This window comes from Microcaecilia unicolor, chromosome 12, assembly GCF_901765095.1.
Source record: "Microcaecilia unicolor chromosome 12, aMicUni1.1, whole genome shotgun sequence".
NCBI lineage: Eukaryota > Metazoa > Chordata > Amphibia > Gymnophiona > Siphonopidae > Microcaecilia > Microcaecilia unicolor.
The window spans coordinates 3890236-3915478 of NC_044042.1; the positions used below are offsets into that span (position 1 = coordinate 3890236).

The 25243-nt window shown below is 48.2% G+C and overlaps 1 protein-coding gene across 8 annotated transcripts in view; it reads left to right on the forward strand.

The window, feature by feature from the left end:
• NFASC (neurofascin) overlaps positions 1–25243 on the forward strand; it is a 155619-nt gene that overhangs the window by 76940 nt on the left and 53436 nt on the right. For 7 of the 8 annotated variants that reach the window (XM_030220554.1, XM_030220558.1, XM_030220556.1 and 4 more), the window contains exons 8-13: positions 10676–10787; positions 12112–12296; positions 12674–12805; positions 15825–15968; positions 19435–19546; positions 19631–19797. In XM_030220554.1, the coding sequence (XP_030076414.1) occupies positions 10676–10787; positions 12112–12296; positions 12674–12805; positions 15825–15968; positions 19435–19546; positions 19631–19797 (852 nt within the window). Of the gene's footprint in view, positions 1–274; positions 326–10675; positions 10788–12111; positions 12297–12673; positions 12806–15824; positions 15969–19434; positions 19547–19630; positions 19798–25243 lie in introns of all 8 variants that reach the window. The other variant, XM_030220553.1, reaches the window with a different exon arrangement.

Genomic DNA, 25243 nt, shown 5'->3' on the forward strand with positions numbered 1-25243 from the left:
CTAGTCTTCCAAATTTTAAATGCATCCTGATCTTTATTTTGGTCCTCCCTCTCTCTCTCCCCCTCCCCATCCCTCCTGGTTTCTAAAGCCTGCTCTGTTTATGAAGAAGGAACTGTGGTATTTTTAAGTCATGTTTTTACAGCTGACCTGCTGCTTGGGACTGTCTGCATTGTGAATGCTTTTGAAGCTGTTCTGCCTTTCGCTCCCCCTTCTCTCAGGTCTTGGCTTTGCTGTGTGCCCTGCTTCGCTGTTTATCTTTTTTTGTTTATTACAGAGAATCCCCGTAATGAGTCCTTCTTTCTGAATCACACTGACATGTATAGTGGTGAGTTGCCTGTGGCACCTGCAGGTTTTCCTGCCGTAACCTTAACCCCACTCACTTTTGTACTAATCACCACTGCTGGGGAAAGGCAGCTGCAGAGTTCATCGGTGTCCACAGAGCGGGACAAGAACCTGGAGGCGTCACGATACGCAGCAGCGGGTTCCACAACCACAGCTGCACGCACAGTTCACGCCAGGGCTGCAGAGAGACAGGGCCGCAGCAGCCGCCCCCACCACCCACCCCCTTAACTTCCTGTATCTGCTGCTCCCTCAGTCTGTCACTCTCCTGTTCCTGTGTGCCGGGACCGGGTTATCGCGTTAACGCAATCGCCCGGATCCTGACACACAGGCGCAAGAGAAAGAGAGAGACCTCGGTGCCAGGCCCCCCCTTGGAGGCTAGGCCTGGGAAATCCTTCCCCCTCCCCCTCTCAGCAGCCCTGGTTCAAGCTCACTTTTCATACATGTATTCCAAATTGCTATTTCTGCCACACATCGGCGGTGGCCATGGCGTGTTCTGGGGGAGAACAGTCATTCCTGGTGCTGCTGTCTGTGTATCTCAGGCCCTGGGGATTAAAGTTTGCATTTCTGAAAACTGTGTTCTCATCCTTTGAGGGTTTTTTTCTTTCTTTTTTAAATTTAACAAGGTCTTTTATTGAAACAAGTGCAGCCTGAATATTACAATACTAGGAGCCAGCAATCATGAACATCTATCTTATGGCCACACAGATCCAAGAAATATAACATAGCAAAGGTTTCTGAGCTTAGCTATTTGTGAAAAGAGCTCCTGACAGCTCAATAGAGAAGGAACGACCGTCAGGAACAGGGCCTGTGTCCGGCTCATGGGTTCTGCCATCCTCTCTCCGAAGCTTCTTCTCTTGTAAACTTCCCTTTTCCATTTCCTTTGGTTTCTCATTCCTAGTGAAGTGCGCTGGCTCTGGGTACAGGAAAAGTGAGTTTCATGCACAAGCTTTCTGTGCCCAAAGCCTCGGGCAGACTTTAAATCGCTGCTAATGAAGCGATGAGCAATTCTGCGCACATTGCCGGGGCTTGAACTGGGACGCCTGCATAGGCATAGACTGGGGGGGGGCGAGGGGGGGCAGTGCCCCCCCAAACGAAATGAAACGACTTATGACTTTTATTTAATTTTCACCCGAAGTCGCAGTAAAAGCACCAACAAACAGACAGGCTCGACTCCGTCCTTCACTTCTCTGCCCTCTCTGCGTCCCGTCCCGCCTTCCTCTGACGTCATTTCCTTTCGGGCGGGCGGGACGTTGAGAGGGCAGAGAAGTGAAGGACGGAGTCGAGCCTGTCTGTTTGTCGGTGCTTTTACTGACTGACTAGTTCGCCGCTGCAAACCTTGTCCGTAGTGGAAGTGAAGTGACTGAGCCTGAGCGTCCTGAGTCCAGAGAAGGAAAAAGACATCATTTGGTAACTCTCATTTTTTCCACTCCCCTGCGCAGCTGTCGCCATTCACTCAAAACAAAGCAAGCAAACCTGTAAGGAATTTGTTTTCATTGTGCAGCATAATAGAGTACAGGCTTATAATGTTATTTTTTATTGATCTTCCCTGGATTTTTTTTCTATCACAGCTCTTTTTTCCTTCCTCCATATTAGCATATTCATTTGCATATGTATATATGCAAATGATATGCTAATACGCTCCGCCCATTCTTTGCCCCCCCAAATGAAACAGTCAAACTACGCCTATGGACGCCTGAAATTGTTACCCTGGGACCTTGAAGCTTGCACAAGATAACGCCATTTTCTAACAGAATAACTATTAAATATGACCTTACTGTCTGCGTTAGAAGAATGCTGTAGATTGTGATTTAGTTTATATATATTTGGATAAAACTGTCTTCCTCGTTACACAGGGCATTAGAGATAGACAGTGAGACAGGCAGGAAAACAAATCCAACAGGCGTCTCCCCATAATGGAAGTGTAAGTTTGGTCGATCACTCTCCCTCTCCTGGGAGACTCAACCAGGGTATGTCCTGGCACCTGTCCACAGGGTGCTTAAGACCAGGCCCCCACCCCACCTCCCGCAAGAAATGAGAAAAATCATGCACGTGGGGGCTTGTACAGCAAATTAACCCTTTACCAACTCTGCTCCCGCTCTCTCTCCACTGAGAAAACCCTGAATGGAAAGCAGAAACTGAGAAGATAGGTACTTACCTTGCTCTGCTCTCCAGATCTTCTTTGGAAAAAGACAAACTGGGGGCTCATCTGATAGCTTTCATACATAAGTACATAAGTGTTGCCATACTGGGCAGACCAAAGGTCCATCGAGCCCAGCATCCCGTTTCCAACAGTGGCCAATCCAGGTCACAACCTGGCAGACACCTCAAAGAATAACAAGATTCTGGAATCCCAAAGTAGCAACATTCCATGTAGAACCCCAAAGACTAGCAAGATTCTAGAATTCTAAAGAATAACAAGATTCCATGCAGAATCTCAAAGACTAGCAACATTCCATGTAGAACCCCAAAAAGTAGCAAGATTCCACTCAGAATCCCAAGTACATAAGTGTTGCCATACTGGGACAGACCAAAGGTCCATCAAGCCCAGCATCCTGTTTCCAACAGTGGCCAATCCAGGTCCCAAAAATGTACAAAACATATTATACTGCTTATCTCAGAAATAGTGGATTTTCCCCAAGTCCATTTAATAACGGTCTACGGACTTTTCCTTTAGGAAGCCGTCCAAACCTTTTTTAAACTCCGCTAAGCTAGCCGCCTTTACCACATTCTCTGGCAACGAATTCCAGAGTTTAATTACACGTTGAGTGAAGAAAACTTTTCTCTGATTCGTTTTAAATTTACTACATTGTAGCTTCATCGCATGCCCCCTAGTCCTAGTATTTTTGGTGCGGGACTGGCAGTGGGAGGGTGCATTAACCATTTAGCACGTGCTAACAATGAAAGAACCTTTTCCCCAGCCCACTGCACTCCTCATGGAGGTGGCTGAAGCGTTATGAACTTTCAGTTTTCATAGCTTTAATCTTCACTGTAGTCTGTGGCTGGATAATGTCATTCAACCGTGCTAGTCTTCTGACTGAGCCCACCCTCGGTCTCTCAGTCCATCTCATGGTCATAACTGTGACATACTTTGTATTATTATTTGAATGTTTTTACTGCCATAACTATCTATTACTTATGTTTGATTTATTCTTACTGTACACCGCCTTGAGTGAATTATTCCAGAAAGGCGGTAAATAAATCCTACTAAATAAATAAAATATAGACCGTAAGAGTAGCCATACTGGGCAGACCAATGGTCCATCTAGCCCAGTATCCTGTTTTCCAAACATTGGCCAAGCCAGGTCACAAATACCTGGCAGAAACCCAAATCGTGGCAACACTCCATACTACAAATCCCAGGGCAAACAGTTGCTTCCCATGTCTGTCCCAATAGCAGGATATGGACTTTTCCTCCAGGAATTTGTCCAAACCTTTTTTAAACCCAGATATGCTAACTGCTGTTACCGCATCCTCTGGCAAAGAGCTCCAGAGCTTAACTATTCGTTGAGTGAAAAAATATTTCCTCCTATTTATTTTAAAAGTATTTCCATGTAACTTCCTAAAGTGTTCCCTAGTCTTTGTACTTTTGGAACGAGTAAAAAAAAATCGATTTACTTCTGCTCGTTCTACACCACTCAGGATTTTGTAGACCTCAATCATTGTCTCCCCTCATCTGTCTCTTTTCCAGGCTGAAGAGCCCTAACCTCTTTAGCTTTTCCTCATACGGGAGCAGTTCCATCCCCTTTATCATTTTGGTCGCACTTCTTTGAACCTTTTCTAATTCCGCTATATCTTTTTTGAGATATGGCAACCAGAACTGAACGCAGTACTCAAAGGTGCAGACACACCATGGAGCAATACAACGGCATTATAGTATTTTCGGTCATATTCACTATCTCTTTCTTAATAATACCTTGCATCCTGTTTGCTTTTTTGGAGCAGAAGATTTTGGCGTATTATCTACGACGACACCCAGATCGTTTTTTTCTTGAGCGCTGACCCCCCCAAAGTGGACCTTAGCATCAGGTAACTGTGATTCGGATTATTCTTTCCAATGTGCATCGCCTTGCATTTGTCCACATTAAATTTCATCTGCCATTTGGATGCCCAGCCTTCCAATTTCCTAAGGTCTTCCTGGAGGGTTTGTTCCTTGCCAGGCTGGCAGAGACATGGGCTACAAGTAGTACATTAAAGCAGAATGAGTAAGTGAACACTTCTGATACAAGGAGACACTGCTAGAGATGTAGCATTTGTGGAAAGTGGAAGCGATTGGAAAAAAAACGTTTTGCTCATTTTTGCATAATTGCTTAACTAACTTTACTGTGTTTAAAACACGAAGGGGCCCGTTTACCAGTAATGCATGTTTAGCTGAGGCTAACGTTTAATAAATATACCCCAAAATTAACGATGTGCAGCTCAGATAGTACATAAGATTTTTCTTTTTCATTTCAGCTTTTAAAAATATATTGCACCAGAAAATGAAAAGAAAAAGCCAATAAACGTATCTCTATATATAAAAGGCACCACCAACGTTCTAAATGAAGCCTCCAGCCGGAAGTGTGAAGGGGGAGAGATATCCGGTTTCCCCATGAGTGTCTGCCCCGCCCTCGCTCTCTCTGTAACACAAACAGTGAAGGAAAACACAGCAAAGCACGAAATCAAATCGCTCTCTCTGTAACAGTGAAGGACTCAGAGAGGGGAGGGGAGAGCGGGCAGAAGCCCTCACTATCTCTGTAACACAGCACAGCAGGAAACTTAACACTGAAGGACTCGACTCCGAGGGGGGAGGGGACAGAGAGGACAGACAGCGCAGGGGAAGGGAGAGAGGGCAGGGACACACACACTCCCACATGCACACAGAAGAAAACCTTGCTAGCCCCCGTTTCATTTGCATCAGAAACGGGGCTTTTTTACTAGTATATCAATATATAGGAAAAAGAAACAAGAAATCATAACAGCTGCCAGGCCAGATAAAGAGGACAGAGCAACAAAATTCAAAAAGAAAGTAGCAGAAACTAAGGACCCACTTGTCCTATATCCAGGTACTAAAAAAAAACTATCATTGCTTAACCTCAAAACCACACACCCACCCCGAGCAAAAAACCAATAGATCGCAGCAACGTCTGATCAAGCAGAGATTTTTCCCAATGAGCGGGATCCACAAATATATATTCAGGGAAGCTTAAAGTCTCTCCCCACAAAATGTTAGACTTCAGTAGCAGGAAGGTTGTCCTCCAACATCAAACGACCCAGGGCCTATCAGGGAAGAGCGGTATTCTATACCCACAAAACAAAGCATCCTTTTTTTCAAAACAGATTTTTGCCTAACCGTTACTGCAAATATATCCCGTGCTAGAGATCGACCTGCAAACTGCTGCACTTAACCTTCCAAAGTTCAATAGGTTTCTGTGGAACTTTGGAAGGCTAAGTGCTTTGAAAATATGCCTGTATTACAATGTTGTCTGCTGAAATTAGGAAGTGGAATTGAAAATAAGAACCATTGACACTGTAGCATGTGAATGTGAATGTTGACTAAGCTTAATGCTCAATAGCAGGGGCATAGCTACTTAGGGCACGGGGGCCTGGGACCCTGTAGATTTGGCCCTGGACCCCCCCTGCCGACGACCCTCTCGACCCACCCCCTCCACCGTCAACCCGCCGTCGCCTACCTTTGCTGGCGGGGGACCCCGACCCCCGGCAGCCGAGGTCCTCTTCTTCCTTCGTTCTGTTTCTGAGTCTCACATCCTGCACGTACAAGGAAGAAGAGGACCTCGGCTGCCGGGGGTCGGGGTCCCCCGCCAGCAAAGGTAGGTGACGGCGATGGAGGGTTGGCGGCGGGAGGGGGGCGAGAGGGTTGGGGGGGGGGGTCAGAGTTGTTGGTGGTGGTGGTGGGGATGTGTCGGCAATGGCAGGGGGGGCTAAAATGTGCCCCCCTCACCTCGGCCTCTGGATCCCCCTCCCGCCGAAGTCTGGCTACGCCCCTGCTCATTAGTTGTTTTAAGTTTTGCAAAATTTACTGTTTTTCCACTTCAGGCCGCATTGTTAAAACTTGAACAGAATGTTGGTTTCCTGATTTTTCCATTTCATTTCCAGGCCTTCACATCTCAAGGCGCTGGTGGATTGAGTCCCAGCCCTCAGTTGCTGAATGAGATTTGGGGGGTGGTGGGGGGGGGGGGGGGCAGCCAGGCACTGACAGATCGAAAGGAAAACACAAATGTGTTTGGTCTCTGATGTAACAAAGCTCTTGAAGTGTAATTGTATAAACTGGACACCAGCAAGTAATCACCCAGGGTGTCTATGAATGTTTAGAATTCTAGTGTGCTCATGGTAGGTTTCCACTGTCACACACATGTGTCAATGTTGCCGTGTAGGCACAATTCTGTAAATATGTAGCTGTCTTACGTAGGCAATAGAACAAAAAAAGTGAGGACAGTTGGAGGAAGTCAAAAAGTCTTTAATATAACAGCTAAAAAAAAAAACGACCCGACACGACCGTGTTTCGGCTCCAAGGCCTGCATCAGGGGGTGTATTAAATCTCTTGTGTTTGGCTGATGGCTTAATCAAGAGAAAAGGAGCTGTTAGGCTTCCTTAGCTGAGAAAATCTAGTACCGTGACGGTAGAACGTGTCTTATGAAGTCGCCAATGTAAAACGTAGTGCATATTTGTAACTGGGCTGAACACAGGGGTGTGGCTCCCACTTACGCACAGAGAGGGGGGGTGGGGTTCTATATAAGGCGCCTATAAAATCCAATTTCCGCCTAAGCGTATTCTATAATCAGCGCCTAGATTTTGGGCACGGAATATAGAATACACTTAGTTGATATCCCAGCGCTTAAAACTACACTCCTCCATTTACACCAATGAAAGCATAGCGTAAATCCTGGCACGTAGATTTAGGCGCAGAGGGCGTAAATTTTGGAATGCCCATTTCCCCGCCCATAACCACGCCCCTTTTTGCCTGGTCCCATTACATAGTAACATAGTAGATGACGGCAGAAAAAGACCTGCACGGTCCATCCAGTCTGCCCAACAAGATAAACTCATATGTGCTACTTTTTGTGTATACCGTACTTTGATTTGTACCTGTCCTCTTCAGGGCACAGACCATATAAGTCTGCCCAGCACTATCCCCGCCTCCCAACCACCAGCCCCGCCTCCCAACCACCGGCTCTGGCACAGACCTTATAAGTCTGCCCAGCACTATCCCCGCCTCCCAACCACCAGCCCCTCCTCCCAACCACCGGCTCTGGCACAGACTGTATAAGTCTGCCCAGCACTATCCCCGCCTCCCACCACCGGCTCTGGCACAGACCGTATAAGTCTGCCCAGCACTATCCCCGCCTCCCAACCACCAGCCCCGCCTCCCACCACCGGTTCTGACACAGACCATATAAGTCTGCCCAGCACTATCCCCGCCTCCCAACCACCAGCCCCGCCTCCCACCACCGGCTCTGGCACAGACTGTATAAGTCTGCCCAGCACTATCCCCACCTCCCAACCACCAGTCCCCCCTCCCACCACCAGCTCTGGCACACCGGTTCTGGCACAGACCATATGTCTGCCCAGCACTATCCCCGCCTTCCAACCACCAGCCCCGCCTCCCACCACCGGCTCTGACACAGACCGTATAAGTCTTCCCAGCACTATCCCTGCCTCCCAACCACCAGCCCCGCCTCCCACCACCGGCTCTGACACAGACCGTATAAGTCTGCCCTGCACTATCCCCGCCTCCCAACCACCAGCCCCGCCTCCCACCACCAGCTCTGACACAGACCGTATAAGTCTTCCCAGCACTATCCCCGCCTCCCAACCACCAGCCCTGCCTCCCACCACCGGCTCTGACACAGACCGTATAAGTCTGCCCAGCACTATCCCCACCTCCCAACCACCGGCTCTGGCACAGACCGTATAAGTCTGCCCAGCACTATCCCCGCCTCCCAACCACCAGCCCCGCCTCCCACCACCGGCTCTGACACAGACCGTATAAGTCTTCCCAGCACTATCCCCGCCTCCCAACCACCAGCCCCACCTCCCACCACCGGCTCTGACACAGACCATATAAGTCTTCCCAGCACTATCCCCGCCTCCCTACCACCAGCCCCGCCTCCCACCACCGGCTCTGACACAGACCGTATAAGTCTACCCAGCACTATCCCCGCCTCCCAACCACCAGCTCCTCCTCCCAACCACCGGCTCTGGCACAGACCGTATAAGTCTGCCCAGCACTATCCCCGCCTCCCAACCACCAGCCCCTCCTCCCAACCACCGGCTCTGGCACAGACCGTATAAGTCTTCCCAGCACTATCCCCGCCTCCCAACCACCAGCCCCGCCTCCCACCACCGGCTCTGACACAGACCGTATAAGTCTTCCCAGCACTATCCCGCCTCCCAACCACCAGCCCCGCCTCCCACCACCGGCTCTGACACAGACCGTATAAGTCTTCCCAGCACTATCCCCGCCTCCCAACCACCAGCCCCGCCTCCCACCACCGGCTCTGACACAGACCGTATAAGTCTTCCCAGCACTATCCCCGCCTCCCTACCACCAGCCCCACCTTGGCAGTTAAAAAAAATAATATTAAAGGAAGAAATACAAACAGATATACCATTGTGTGTGTATCACCAGCAAGTACCAGAATAATGAGTCCTCCAATTGAAAATTAAAAAAAATCAATCAAAACATTGCTATTTCAGTCAGCTTTTAGCAGCCTATTTCTTATGTTTCCTTCCATCTTTTACCCACCTCTTCCACTTCCCTTTGCTTTCCATTTTTCCCTCTTCCCTTTGTTCTTATCATATCTTTTTACTTCCATTGATTGATATACTGTCAATATGACAATTAAAATGTAGGCACTGTGCATTACAGAATACACTTAGCAATTTGCATGGGTAAATTTTAATTATTGTCAGTTATTGCTCGTTATTGCTTGTTAAGTGCTGTTAACGACACCGATTGGCTTTCTTCATGGAGAACAGAATTTCCTGGAATGTAAAATAAGAATGTATCCTGATGTCTCTAAGGTCACACAAAAGAAAAGACAAGAATTTCTTAAACTTTGCCCGAAAGCTTTGTGCAATTGGGCGCATTATTTTGGCTAAATTTTCCTTGTAAATGTGTTATAAAGCTAAATTCTGTTAAATATATATTTTTTGATTTTAAACAAATGAATTCTTTCCTGGAATCCAAGTTAGCTAGCCCACTTGTACCGCAACCAAGGACTGTAGTAACTTCTACGCCGTAAAGTTTAAGAGTCACTCGATCTTCTTCTCTGCCACCTTTTTCTTAGTTTAAGTAGTAATTCAATTTTTCCTGATAGTTTGTTTTGCCTCCATATTGTGGACTAAAGATGAGCAAAAGGTCATAATTTAATTGAGTATGTAATAATTATTTACCTATAATCTACAATGACAGTCATCTTTACTGTCTCAAGAATTGTACTTGAAATATATTGTAAATGTAATAAAAGTAATTTAAAACCCCCCAACACTGATTGGCTTGCTAAGCCAATTAAGTTACGCGCGTTGTTATAGAAACCGCCTGGATTTTGGCACGGAACGCTAGGCACGCTTTATACAATCCGACGGGACAGCATCCAGAAAACGGTAAGTTAAGCCCCTACGTTCCCTTGTAGAATCGACTCCTACCTTCTACCCTCGGGGCACTTAAATGGAAGCACTGTTTATACAATTGCCCCTCCCATTGATGGCTTATTAACAAATTACTGAACTAACACTGACTAGCCTCGCTTCCCCTCTGGCTGAACTTCGCTCTTTGCTCATGTTAATGCTGTAGTTCTGAATTGAGGAACTCCTGCCCTGCAGGGTGTACAGAGGAGCAGCGAAGCACCCCTGAGCTGTTTACCAGGGTAACTGGATTGGACTTGAAGCAGGATGTGCCCTCTCGGAGCATCCCTGTCACTTTCCTCTCCTTCCTGGGACTTTGTGAAGCTGGGATGAAAGTGAAAGGGGTAACTAAGTAACTGACAGAAATATGTTTTACTGAAAGGGTAGTAGTGCATTCAGCAGTTTCCTAATAGAGGAGCAGGGCAAAAAGACAGTATCTGAATTTAAGATAGCCTTGGGATAAGCACAGAGGATCTCCAAGGGACTGTAGGGTCATTGTCATGTTTCCGGGAACCCATTCCCTTTAATGAAGAAATAGAATATTTATTATGAATCTGCTCTTTAATGACCCTCATTTATCACATCACAGGGACGTCTGTGGAGCTGCAGACTAAGCCCATCTCCCATATTCTCTGGATGTCTATTTGTCTGTTGCTGGTGTCACTGGAAAAGGAGATTTACAAACCCCTTTGTCTTGTTGCATTTCCAGCCCAGGGCATTACAGAGAAGATTCCCGCCTTCTTGGTCCCCTCTGGAACTTCCAGCAGCAAGGTGGTGCTGCGAGGCGAAGACCTGCTGATGGAATGCATCGCCTCTGGAGTGTACGTAGCTTTCTCTTTTGCCGTCGGAGTTTCAGTTGTCGGGGTAATAGGTCACTTTCCCTTTCCCTACAGGAGAGTGGTTCAGAAACTTGTCCTGCAGAGCTGCCAAGAGGGTCCGATCTTGGCAGCTCCCAGTTCTGCCCCACTCCGCCTAGCCATGCTCCAACTCCACCCCACCTAGCCACACCCCCAGACTCACCCACTCCACCTCCTGGCTCCACCCCGACAGATCTCCTCATCGGGCAGCAGGAGACGCCTTAGTAAAACGTCATCTGCTGCTGCCATTGGATCAGTCTCACGATAAGAGCTGTGAAATGTTCCATTTCTTATCACACGAGAGGGGTCCCACAGCAGCAGGTGCGGACGTCTTATTAACGCACCTCCTGCTGCTGATGAAGGGGAGGCTCCCCAGTGGGAGGGTGGAAAATGGCCCACAAAAGTGTGAGTCTTGGCAGGTCTGCTCCTGAGGGATCCCCAGCTGGTTGGGATTTTAGGATCACCACAATAACTATGCATGAGATAAATTTCTATGCAGTGGAAGCAATGCATTAAAGCAGGGGCGTAGCCAGACCTCGCGGTGGGGAGGGGTCCAGAGCCCGAGGTGGTGGTGGGGGACATTTTAGTCTGCCGCCCCCCTCTCCACCGCCTCACCGCTCCCCTGGTCACCCTGCCACTCCCCACCCACTGCTGCAGCAAAGTACCTTGGCTTGCGGGGGTGCCCCACCCCCGCCAGCTGAAGCCTTCTCCAGCACTGGTCTCCGGCACCGCCACGTTGCCTGCCCTGCTCTCTCTTCCTCCTCACGTCCTGCACGCTCCTTTTAAGTGGAACTGAGCATGCCCAGTTTCACTAGAAGGATTGTGCAGGAGACCGACGCTGGACAAGGCTTCAGCTGGCGGGGTTTGGGGACCCCGCCAGCAAACCAGGGTCCCGGAGGAAATTTAGGGGGGGGCCCAGGCCCCTGTGGCCCCACATAGCTACGCCACTGCATTACCCGACTGGTTGTGGCTCCCTCAGGACAGGTTTGGGAGCCACTGTTCTGGGAGGTAAAACATCCAGGATCCTACCTCAAAGTTCTGTGTAGGGGCTGGAGTTGGTGGCCTCACATCCTCTGAGGACCAGAAGAGGGAGAGTGACCTGAGCTGGGCAGGTAGAGTTTACACGATCAGTGTCTTCAGCCATGGCCTTGAGTTTGAAAGGCCTGGAAGGTGTCATCCCACATTCGCACGGGTTGAGTAAGTTAGCACATGCGTAAACAGCTTCGTCTGCGCCTTTCCTACTTCTTGCCTCTGTGTTCTAATTCTCCTGTTTGTCCCTTGTCCTCAGGCCGGCTCCGGATATAATGTGGTTCAAGAAAGGTGGGGAATTGCCGTCGGGCAAGGTCAAGTTTGAGAACTTCAACAAAACACTTCGTATCACAGGCGTGTCGGAGGAAGATTCAGGGGAATACTTCTGCATGGCATCCAACAAGATGGGCCTCACCCGCCATCCCATCTCTGTATACGTGAAGGGTAGGATGGGGAGGGCTGGGGGGGGGGGGAGTATCTGTTAAACCCAGATTCTGTGTTCCCATACAGTTTGTTTTTACATTTCTAACCACCAGGATTTAGGTCTTTTTCTCAAAAAACAGCAAGGCAGACGATCTGCAAAATCCAACACAGAGAAAAAGTCATAATTACATCACCAGGAGGAATCCTTGTGGTTGGGAACTTAAACATTTAATAAGTCGGATTTCTTAACAGACCCCAAAGTTTATTTTTCCAAGTTACCTCAGCATCAGATGTTATTGGGGCCACCAGAGCCTGTTGCTATTGTAATAAGACCGTGCCAGGAGTCCACTTTGGCTTGCTAAGTTTCATCTTTGCTGCTTTCTTGTGTTTTATTCAAGCTGCTCCTTACTGGTTGGATGAACCCAAGAACCTGGTGTTGGCGCCGGGTGAGAGTGGGAGGCTAGTGTGTCGAGCGAATGGTACCCCCAAGCCGGTGATCCAGTGGCTGGTGAACGGAGAGGCCATAGAAAGTAAGAAAAGCTGTGCTACCCCGCAATCACTGCGGGGGTGGGGAGGGGGGAGGAATCATACTTCAAAGATGAATTTCTTGGCAAGACGGTGAAGGAGTAAGGGGTGTTGAGTGATGGTTGTTTGAGGTCATGAGGAGTTTAGATGGTCAAAAGGGTCAGTAGGAATATATTTGCTCCACCTGTATTTTGGCAGTGGTTAGAATAGCAGATCACTCCTACTATACAATCTGTAGGAGAGTGCAGGACACTGGACTATGATAGAAAAATTATATAAATAAAGTAGCCTCAAAGCCCAGGGAACCTGTAATTAGGACTCCACTGAATTGGCCAACATCATGGGCTCCTCCTGCCTTCCGAAAAAACTCACAGACAACAAAAAACTCCCTATCTCAGGGAGAAAAAGATACTGTGAACAAAAAACGGAAAGCGGAGTATTTTAATTATTATAAAACTGTCAAAGTCAATGCACACCACTACAGAGAGTATTTGATGGATATGAAGAACTTATAGATTACCTTCATAAACCTCTTAATAAAGTGAACTGGAGAAATTCAAAAGTAAAGCACAATTACAATATTTGCTGGTCACCTAGAATCAGCCCCAACGCTCAAAAATCAATCACTTAGCTTGAAACGCAGGTTTTTGCCTCTTCTGTAGTCAGAGTATCCTGATTCCCAAATGTCAACAGTTGTAAAATTTCCAATGGCTGATTTGTTTCTTCCAGTCACATGCTACTCCGGTTATGAAGTTAAGTCAAATCCAAATTTTACAAAGTGGGTAATACTAAATAGTCTTCCTCACTCGCAATGTCTTCCAAACTTTCCCGACAGCAAGGGACCCCACTGTTTCGCAATCTTCATCAGGAGGAGCCCATGATGTTGGCCAATTCAGTGGAGTCCTAATTACAGGTTCCCTGGGCTTTGAGGCTACTTTATTTATATAATTTTTCTATCATAGTCCAGTGTCCTGCACTCTCCTACAGATTGTATAGTAGGAGTGATTTTTTTGTGTTTTTGAGATATATCATTACACTCCAGACAATTCAAGATTTTTTGTTTAGTGGTTAGAATAGAGCATCTGAGGTCCTGAGTGCCAGCTGCGATGTCGCCCACAGTAGGAGACACTCAGAGGGTGATTCCATGGAGGACTGTCCTGTGTAGAGCACAATCCTAACGGGTCAGACGCACGGCTTTAATTTAGGTAGGACAGAGAGCTGTGCAGGTGTGAATGCTTTGCTCCTAGATTGCTGAAAAATGTGCCTAAATTGTAGGATTCTATCATTTACGTGAGTAATAGTGCACCGTGTCCATGCTGCGCCCAGACTCCACCTGTGTCTGCCTCCTCCATCTCAACTACACACCGTCACATTTAGGCCCCACATGGAGTGGAGAAGCAGCCTAATGGTTACTGCAGTGGGCTTTGATCCTGGTGACCTGGGTTCAGTTCCCACTTGCATCTCCTTGTGACCTTGGGCAAGTCACTTAACCCTCCATTGCCCCAGGTACAAAAATGTAGATTGTGAGACCTCTAGGGACAGAGAAAGTACCTGCATATAATGTGTACAGCGCTGTGTACGTCTAGTAGTGCTATAGAAATGATTAGTACTAGCACTAGAATACTGTGTAGCTGAAAGAGTAGCATTTATGTAGACACTAGTAAAAAAGGCCCGTTTCTGAAAGAAATGAAACGAGCGCTAGCAAGGTTTTCCTCGGAGTATGTATGTTTGAGAGACTGTGTGTGAGAGTGACTGTGTGAGAGAGAGAGAGTGAATCTGCGAGTGTGTGTGTGTGAGAGAGAGTGGGACTGGGTGCGAGTGTGTGTGAGAGAGAGAGAGAGAGTGAATGTGCGAGTGTGTGTGTGTGACAGAGAGAGAGTGAGACTGGGTGCGAGTGTGTGTGTGAAAATGAGAGTGTGTGCCAGGGGGCCCCCTCCCTCCCTCCCAGTTCCAGGGTCATCCCCCCTCCCTCCCTCCCAGTTCCAGTGTCGTCTCCCTCCCTCCCTCCGAGTTCCAGGGTCATCCCACCCCTCCCTCCCTCCCTCCCTCCGAGTTTCAGGGTTCCCCCTCCCAGTTCCAGGGTCCCCCCTCCCTCCCCCCTCCCCCCTCCTAATTCCAGGGTCCCCCCTCCCTCCGAGTTCCAGGGTTGTCGTCCCTCCCTCCCTTCCAGTTCCAGGCCCCCTCCCTACGAAGTTTAAAAGTCATCTTGACTTACCTTGTTGGGGTTACGGCGGCCGCCAGCAGTAGTAAAAGGCGTGCAGGCTCGGCCCCTCTCTCTCAGCTGTGGTCCCGCCCTTTCACAGCTGAGAGAGAGAAAAGGGCCGAGGCTGCATGCGTTTTACCGCTGCTGCTGGCCGCCGTAACCCTGACTTGGTAAGTGAAGATGACTTTTAAACATCGGAGGGAGGGGGCCTGGAACTGGAAAGGAGGGAGGAAGGGGACGACGACGATACCCTCATGTTTTTGACGTTGCGTTGTTTTGCCTGGCAACTATGCTGCGTCCCCTTCCCTCTCAGTATTCAGCCCTCGATGTCATAACGTTATGATGCGAGGGCGGGACAGTGAGACAGATGGTTACAGGCAGCACGAACCCTTCAGTGCCACGGGAGTCAGCTTCAGAACATTGGCGTTGGAAATTATTATATAGGATGTGGACATACACCAGTATTGTGGTCATTTCCATGTGTCCTGTGTGCCTCTTTATTACTGGAGAATAGCAGTACCACATAAAGCACCACCCATGGCCCCTGACCCCTGACCCTTCTTTTCCCATGGCCCACAGAATCAAATGTGATCTTCAGCCTAGAAGGACACTAACATCTCTCAGAAATTTCAGCAGTGCAGTTCTGAAGCTGTTCAGCAGGTGTCACTATTCTCCCCCTCTCTGTCAGCCCATTCATACCTCAGTTAACAGATTGAAGACTCCCTAGTGGGATGGGTCGTACATGTACAAATGCAAGCACGTGACGGTGATAGGAAAGGGAGACACAGAAGAAAAGCACTTTTTTCTTTCTTCTTTTATAGCTGCTCCTGAGAATCCTAACCGGGAGGTGGCAGGTGACACACTCATGTTCCGAGATTCCCAGATTGGTAGCAGTGCGGTTTACCAGTGCAATGCCTCCAATGAGCACGGCTACCTGCTGGCTAATGCCTTTGTCAACATCCTAGGTAAGGGGCCATCTGTTGCCTCTTTTTTTGTTGGAGCTGAAGACAGGTGTTCCACACAGGTCCCACCGTCCTTGCTGTGGCTGATGGGGATCCCCAAGGCTCACCAGCTGAAGACTCCCAGCATTTATCCTTACTCCTCACCCTCCCACCCCTCCCCCACCCTTATACCTTTAAAAAAAACGTCACTTCTGGAGTTTGCCAGCAGTGAGCAGCGAATCACACCTGCTGTTCACGGCAGCCCATGAACCTTCTCTCTGATGCAGTCCTGTCTATGCCAAAAGAGAAAGTTGAATCAGGGAAGGCTCTGGGGTCCACATGAACAATGCGTCAATTGTTGCTCGCTGTTGGCAGCCTCTGGAAATGAAGTTTTAAAAAGGTACACGGTGGGGGGGGGGGGGTGGAGGGGGGTATGAGAGACCAGATTACCAATGGGGGAGGGGAGGGGGAAGGCTCTGGGGTCCACATGAACAATGCGTCAATTGTTGCTCGCTGTTGGCAGCCTCTGGAAATGAAGTTTTAAAAAGGTACACGGTGGAGGGGGGGGGAGGGGGGTATGAGAGACCAGATCACCAATGGGGGAGGGGAGGGAGAGATGCCAGACTGTGAGCAGAGGGGGTGGGTGGAAGGTGGGGGATGGAGAGAAAATTTTGTGCCCACCCACTTTGGATACAGGCCCACCCAAAATTGGCCATCCGGCTACAGCACTGCTTCTGCTAACCCAAGGGAGATTTTTGTAAACAGAGAGACCATAGTGGCTCTGTTCTCACATAACTTACATCTTATAGTTTTGTTTTGAGAATTGAAATTGCCTATTGGGTCTCCATGTGCCTTCCACCTACAAGTTCTGCAGACAAAGAATTGCTTTGACATATCACACATTATTTTGACTACCAAGTGTCTGTCCATAGTTTTTCCTAATCTACCCTTCTATTATGTAGCTTCCCACTATTCCAGAACCTGTGGGAGAGTTGTGTCCATCAACCAGCAGGTGGAGGTAGAGAACTGAAAACTGAGCTGAGACATCTCTCTTTTGGTATCCAGTCCTGCTCCTCAGTATTTTCTATCTCCAGGAGGTGGATGGATACACTTTTCAGCCTCTGGTTCTTTGCTCCTGGTCCAGTTGGTCAGCTGGTCCCCAGTTGAGCTTTGCGGCTGTCTTGAGTCTACAGAGTCATATTTGGAGGTCTTCAGATCTCCGTCTTCCCTTCCTTCATCTCTCCCCTGTTTCCTGTGAAGCTCCTTTTCCAGCACAACAACCTTTAAAAAAGAAAAAAAAAAAAAAAGGAAAGATTTGCTGGAGAGCATGGGACAGAATATCACTCCTCAGCCTTTCTGACCTGTGGTAAGGCTTGTGGAGACTGTGAGCTTGGGGGAAGCAGCCAACAGTGGTAAGTCCAACTAAAGTTTGACCCAGAACCTCTTGGAGGCTGCTAGTTCTACTTGTTGCAGGGGAGGGATCCTGTCGCACTTGTAGCAGTCTGGGTGAATGGCAACTCTCACGAAGGCAGTTAAGTGGTGTTCCCACTGTTGATCCTACCAGCCAGCGTCATGGTGTTGCAGTGCATGCAAGCCAGGAACCCCGTGGGACAGGGTCCTCTCCGTCTTCCGCAGGTGCACAGCCTAATGAAGCAAAGTCTGGTGCTTTTGGAGGATCCATACCCCTTTGATCTTACGGTTTGGCCATTTGAAGGGCTAGGTTAAGATGAAAAGGTTATTCTGATTCGCTCATTGGCGTTGGGTTCTCTAAAAGTTCAGGTTGCAGGGGACGTCTACAGAAGACATCTCTTGTGGCTCACCTGGATATCGTTTGATTCTTGTGGGGAGCGGGCCGCTTGCGGCTTTCCTTTCGTATTTCGTATCCAGAACGGAACCTTAATTTAGTTTTTCGGGCTCTCCAGAAGTCTCCTTTTGAGCCACTCCAGAAGGTCTCCTTGAAAGAATTTACGCTAAAGACAGCATTCTTGGTGGCTGTTGCATCGGCACGTAGGATTTCAGAGCTTCAGGCTTTCTCTTGTCAGGATCCAGGGGTTTCCTTGCACATGGTTCCTTCCTTTCTTTTGAAAGTGGTATCAGCATTTCATCTCAACCAATCAGTGGAGCTTCCGTCTTTTCACAGAGAGGACAAAGAGGCTCAGTATTCTTCATTGAAGCTTCTCGATGTGCATAGCTTCCTCATTAGATATTTGGATGTCATGACTCAATTTCGCAAATCGGACAGACTGTGCTTTTTGGTAAATAGAGGCTTGGCCTTACGGCTTCCAAATCCACAAGTGCTAGATGGCTGAAGGAGGCTATTGCTTATGAGAAAGCAAGCTCCTTAGGCCTTCTGGGCTCATTCTACGAGGCATGCAGCAACATCCTGGGCGGAGACTACCTGACTGTGTCTGGTGGATATTTGCAAAGTGGTGATGTGGTCAATGCTGCATACCTTTTTTTGCTAAGCAGTACAGGTGGATGTTGTGGCGCTTGGAAGCTAGATTTGGGGCTTCAGTGGTGCCAGGATCCCACCCACTTTAGGGATTACTTTTGAACATCCTGCAGGTTCTAGAATAGTGGGAAGCTACGTAATGGAAGGAGAAATTATGTCTTACCTGATAATTTTCTTTCCATTAGTTCTTCCCACTGTTCCAGAGGCTGAACCGAGGTTTCTGAGATGTTTAGTTGGTGTGAAGTGCTTCTGACATATCTCTTGTTCTGTACACTGATTAGTGCCTGGTTAGCCAGTTGTGTTTATTCTGAGTTTCTCCTTACTGCTGAGGAGCTGGACTGGATGTCAGGAGAGATATGTCTCAGCTCAGTTTTTAGTTGTCTGTCTCCACCTGCTGGTTCATGGACACAATTTTCTCACAGGTTCTGAAATAGGGGGACGGACAAATGGAAAGACAATTATCAGGTAAGACCTAATTTCTCCTATTTCCATCCCTGGGACGATCCCCCCTGTCTTTGAGTAAAACAGTTTTTTACTTATAGAAGTGGGTTCTATAAAACTGACCTCCTGATTTGTAAGTAAACATACCCACACACACTAGTTCCCTCCCCCTATATAAAATGGAAGGTGAGATGCAGACTGAAATAATAAAGAATGATCTTGAAAAAAGGCAAAGCATATGCAATAAAGACCTACCCCAGCCTTCCCCAGATCAAGTGCGCACAGCCCATGGATGTGCCACTGATTCTTAGTCCTGAGGCTTCCTCCTGCTCCTTTGGGCTTCTAGCTCAGTCAGAACCAGTCTCTATTGGGCTACAAAGCCTTGAACCTGTTTCACAGCAGCACTAGGTTTCAATCATCCTCCCTGCCCTCCATTCCAAAAATCTAGTCCACCCACTACTGCAATGGTCTTTGCCAGGGGGTCACGAACTGTGGTTCCCTCTGGCATGTGGGACACTCCCCCCCCCCCCCCCCCCTCAGAATAGAAAGCATATATGGCTGCCACTGATCACTACAAACAACATTCTTGTGTTTCAGACATGGCTCCCCGCATGCTGGGTCAGCGGAACCAGCTCATCAGAGTGATCGAGTACAACCGGACGCGGCTGGACTGTCCCTTCTTTGGCTCACCCATCCCCATGCTGCGCTGGTAAGCTTCCTGGCTATCGCTCCTTGCTTGCTGCCGTCTGATGTCCTACCCCTGATTTCTCACTGTGTATTCCTATTCCTGTAGGTTTAAAAATGGCCAGGGGAGCAATCTGGATGGGGGGAACTATCAGGTTTATGAGAATGGTAGCCTGGAAATGAATAACGCCCGGAAGGAGGATCAGGGAATCTACACCTGTGTAGCAACAAACATTCTGGGCAAGGCAGAAAGTCAAATTCGTTTGGAGGTCAAAGGTAAGGTGCTTAAGTGCTTGTCAATCTTTTTCAGACTGTGACCCCATCATAGCGGCCAAATTAAATTGTGTGACCCCCCTGGAGATGCAGAATAATGATGCATCTCCAGGGGGCCTACCCAGATTGGGACCCCTAATGTGGGTTTTGTGACCCCAGTTGGGGTCCCGTCCCACAGTTTGGGAAGCTCTAATTACAGAAATGCGCAAGACAGACAGGTGTGTGCACCCATCAGAGTAATTTGTCTTTTTGGTATAGTCATGGGTGCTTTGCAGAGAAGATTAGCATCACAGATCTCAAATAGATAGGGTCTAAGAGCAGAGGGACCCCTCACATCTGCCATATGATGGAACAGATGTGTTTAGGGGACACTGCATGCCTGCCATATGGAGAAGAACTTCAGTTAGGAGTCACCTCATCTCTTAACAGATGGAGAAACAGCCACAGATAGGAGACACCTCATCTCCAACATACCCAGGAACAGCTACAGTTAGGAGAAACCTCATCTCCAACATACCCAGGAACAGCTACAGTTAGGAGAAACCTCATCTCCAACATACCCAGGAACAGCTACAGTTAGGAGACACCTAATCTCCAACATACCCAGGAACAGCTACAGTTAGGAGACACCTCATCTCCAACATATAGAGGAACAGCTACAGTTAGGAGACACCTCATCTCCAACATACGGAGGAACAGCTACAGTTAGGAGACACCTCATCTCCAACATAAGGAGGAACAGCTACAGTTAGGAGACACCTCATCTCCAACATATAGAGGAACAGCTACAGTTAGGAGACACCTCATCTCCAACATACCCAGGAACAGCTACAGTTAGGAGAAACCTCATCTCCAACATACCCAGGAACAGCTACAGTTAGGAGACACCTCATCTCCAACATACCCAGGAACAGCTACAGTTAGGAGACACCTCATCTCCAACATACGGAGGAACAGCTACAGTTAGGAGACACCTCATCTCCAACATATAGAGGAACAGCTACAGTTAGGAGACACCTCATCTCCAACATACCCAGGAACAGCTACAGTTAGGAGAAACCTCATCTCCAACATACCCAGGAACAGCTACAGTTAGGAGACACCTCATCTCCAACATACCCAGGAACAGCTACAGTTAGGAGACACCTCATCTCCAACATACCCAGGAACAGCTACAGTTAGGAGACACCTCATCGCCAACATACCCAGAAACAGCTACAGTTAGGAGACACCTCATCTCCAACATACCCAGGAACAGCTACAGTTAGGAGACACCTCATCGCCAACATACCCAGGAACAGCTACAGTTAGGAGACACCTCATCTCCAACATACCCAGGAACAGCTACAGTTAGGAGACACCTCATCGCCAACATACCCAGGAACAGCTACAGTTAGGAGACACCTCATCTCCAACATACCCAGGAACAGCTACAGTTGGGAGACACCTGGTTCCTGCCGTACGGAGGAGGGGTTGCGGTTAGGAAACAGCTGGTCCCTATTGTATGAAGGAGCAGCTGTGGTTAGGAGACACTTTTATATTAATGAATTTCTATTTCATTTTTAACCTGAAAGTTGCAGTGCAGATTGCAAACAGTGAAAAAATAAGAACTTCTCACCAGAGAAGGAATTAAGAATAACAAACAAAGAAGTCAATGGTGCAATGTTGAAGGATAGCAGCCGTAGGAGGGACTGACAGGCCATCTGAACATTTCCCGATTGATCTCGACTCAAATCAACAATAAACAGGGCCAAACCTCTCCCTCCTCGCTGAGTGCCAGAGCTCTCTCTGTGCCTTTCACCAGCTGCAGCTGGGTTCCTCATCGTACTGACAGTGCGTCATTCTCCCTGTCTCTCAGATACGAATGTGCACCCTCCACAGATAGAACTTCATCACAGAAATTCGGGCGAGTTTCCAAGGGGTCAGTAAAGTGTTGTGGTTGCCGTGTTTTATCCCACTTTTAAAGGGAATAAATAAAAATAACTCAAAACAGAGAAAAGAAAAGAAGATGATTCCTTTTTTATTGGCCTAACTTAATACGTCTTTTGATTAGCTTTTGAAGGTAACCATTCCGATTTTCGATCTGAAGAAGGTGGGTTACCTTCGAAAGCTAATCAAAAGATGTATTAAGTTAGGCCAATAAAAAGGGTGTTGTCATTTTATTTTCTGTGTTTTGATTTATTTCTGTTTCTTACCTCGAGGGGTCAGTGAATTAAAAAAATCCACACTACCTTTCTGTGATTGACACAGCCGTGTCTGTTTCTTGTATAGAGGCACCCAGACAAAGACCTCCATTACCAAATCACGTTCTCATAGCAATGAGCAATACACTCGCTGACCTCAAAAGGTAAAAACACAGACTGACTGATATTCAGCGCAAGTTAACCGGCCGGAAACAGCCACCGACTGGTTAACTTACCTGTTGGCAGCTAGCCAATCATTTTCAGTGTCACTTCACTGGTTATTTTCACTGAAAATGACCATTGAGGGCTGCCACGAAATGCCTAGCCGCCTGCCTGGGGTTACCCCATGGCCACTTAGAGGGTCTATCCCCAGCCAGGTCAGGCCCACCTGCACCTGCCGCTTCTGTTCTACACTAGAACCCTCCTCCCACCGACTGGGTCACAACCGCCTCTGGACGAGTCTCCTGCTCTCCAATTATCCCCAGTGATTTCTAGGTTACTGGACCCAACACACAAACCACCATGATTCTTTATCAATCCAGACAGGCAGAACAAACAAACAATTATGCTTATTCTCTTAAAAATATTGAACAGTGGAACAAAATAGTGCAGTCGGCAAACAATAACAGGTAACTGAAATATGGATCAATTATAACACTAACTAAACATTTGCATACTGGCTAAACAGTACTTGGGAAGATCAGGACAGAGTCTCAGCAAAGGGATCTGTCACTCTTTTTCCTTCCTGGCTAGGACTGAAGCAACAGTTAGCGCTACTGAGTAATTTTTTTCAAAACTCCAGGCCAGTCAGAGCCCAGAACAGTCAAGTTTCAAATAAAAACTGGTTACATCACTACAGACACTTGCTATTATCTGTGTGCCAAAGAAAGACAAGTCAGTCCTGTGTAACAGCTTTAACATAAACGTACACCATCTGCTGGCCAAACTGGAGAAATACACTTCAAATATAATGCAGGAAAATATCCAATACATTTTACATGCTTAAAACACACTGTTTCTTAACAAGCACCAAAGTGCAAGACACTTTTTTGGGGCAGTGTCTGATTAGCTCCCAATTTTCATCTGCCCACAACCTCAGAGTCATCTTCGACTCCTCCCTCTCCTTCTCTGCCCATATCCAGCAGACAGCCAAGACCTGTCGCTTCTTTCTCAATAACGTCAGCAAAATCTGCCCCTTCCTCTCCGAGCACACCACCCGAACTCTCATCCACTCTCTCATCACCTCCCGCCTTGACTACTGCAATCTACTCCTCACTGGCCTCCCACTTAACCATCTATCCCCCCCTTCAATCCGTTCAGAACTCTGCTGCGCGTCTTATCTTCCGCCTAGACCGATATGCTCATATCACCCCTCTCCTCAAGTCACTTCACTGGCTTCCGATCAGGTACCGCCAGTGCTTTTTTTGTGCCGGTACGCAACGGTAATGCGTACCGGCACCTTTTTTTTTTTTGCTCCCCCCGCCCCGTGACGGACGCAGTGCCAGCCCCCATTTCCGGCCGCTGCTGCTTCTCCTGTTGAGCAGCAGCGGCCGCTACAAAGAAAAAGATTTAAAAAAAAACTTCAAACCTGGCTGAAACGCGGCACCCCGGCACTGTAGACAGCTGCTCCTCCTCTTGCCTCTACGTCACTGCGCTCCTTCGGGGTCTTCCTCCAGGGGCAGTGACGTAGAGGCAAGAGGAGGAGCGGCTGCGGGGCAACAGCCAATGCCTAATGGCTGTCTACAGTGCCGGGGTGCCGCGTTTCAGCCAGGTTTCAATTTTTTTTTTAATCTTCTTTTTCTTTGTGTAGCGGCCACTGCTGCTCAACAGGAGAAGCAGCAGCGGCCAGAAATAGAGGCTGGTGTCGCGTGCGTCGCGACTTCGCGCCGTTCGCGGGAAACTTGGCAGGGAGAGGGAAACCAACAGAGGGAAGGATTGGGGAGAGAGAGAAAGAGGGAAACCAACAGAGGGAAGGATTGGGGAGAGAGAGAAAGAGGGAAACCAACAGAGGGAAGGATTGGGGAGAGAGAGAAAGAGGGAAACCAACAGAGGGAAGGATTGGGGAGAGAGAAAGAGGGAAAACAACAGAGGGAAGGATTGGGGAGAGGGGAAAAACAGATGGAAGGATGGGGAGAGAGAGAGGGAAAACAGATGGAAGGATTGGGGAGAGAGGGGAAAAACAGATGGAAGGATGGGGAGAGAGAGAGGGAAAACAGATGGAAGGATTGGGGAGAGAGGGAAAAACAGATGGAAGGATGGGGAGAGAGAGGGAAAAACAGATGGAAGGATTGGGGAGAGAGGGGAAAAACAGATGGAAGGATGGGGAGAGAGGGAAAAACACATGGAAGGATTGGGGAGAGAGGGGAAAACAGATGGAAGGATGGGGAGAGAGAGGGAAAAACACATGGAAGGATTGGGGAGAGAGGGAAAAACAGATGGAAGGATGGGGAAAGAGAGGGAAAACAGATGGAAGGATTGGGGAGAGAGGGGAAAAACAGATGGAAGGATTGGGGAGAGAGGGGAAAAACAGATGGAAGGATGGGGAGAGAGAGGGAAAAACACATGGAAGGATTGGGGAGAGAGGGAAAAACAGATGGAAGGATGGGGAAAGAGAGAGGGAAAACAGATGGAAGGATTGGGGAGAGAGGGGAAAAACAGATGGAAGGATGGGGAGAGAGAGGGAAAAACACATGGAAGGATTGGGGAGAGAGGGAAAAACAGATGGAAGGATGGGGAAAGAGAGGGAAAACAGATGGAAGGATGGGGAGAGAGAGGGAAAACAGATGGAAGGATTGGGGAGAGAGGGAAAAACAGATGGAAGGATGGGGAGAGAGAGGGAAAAACAGATGGAAGGATTGGGGAGAGAGGGGAAAAACAGATGGAAGGATGGGGAGAGAGAGGGAAAAACACATGGAAGGATTGGGGAGAGAGGGAAAAACAGATGGAAGGATGGGGAAAGAGAGGGAAAACAGATGGAAGGATTGGGGAGAGAGGGGAAAAACAGATGGAAGGATTGGGGAGAGAGGGGAAAAACAGATGGAAGGATGGGGAGAGAGAGGGAAAAACACATGGAAGGATTGGGGAGAGAGGGAAAAACAGATGGAAGGATGGGGAAAGAGAGAGGGAAAACAGATGGAAGGATTGGGGAGAGAGGGGAAAAACAGATGGAAGGATGGGGAGAGAGAGGGAAAAACACATGGAAGGATTGGGGAGAGAGGGAAAAACAGATGGAAGGATGGGGAAAGAGAGGGAAAACAGATGGAAGG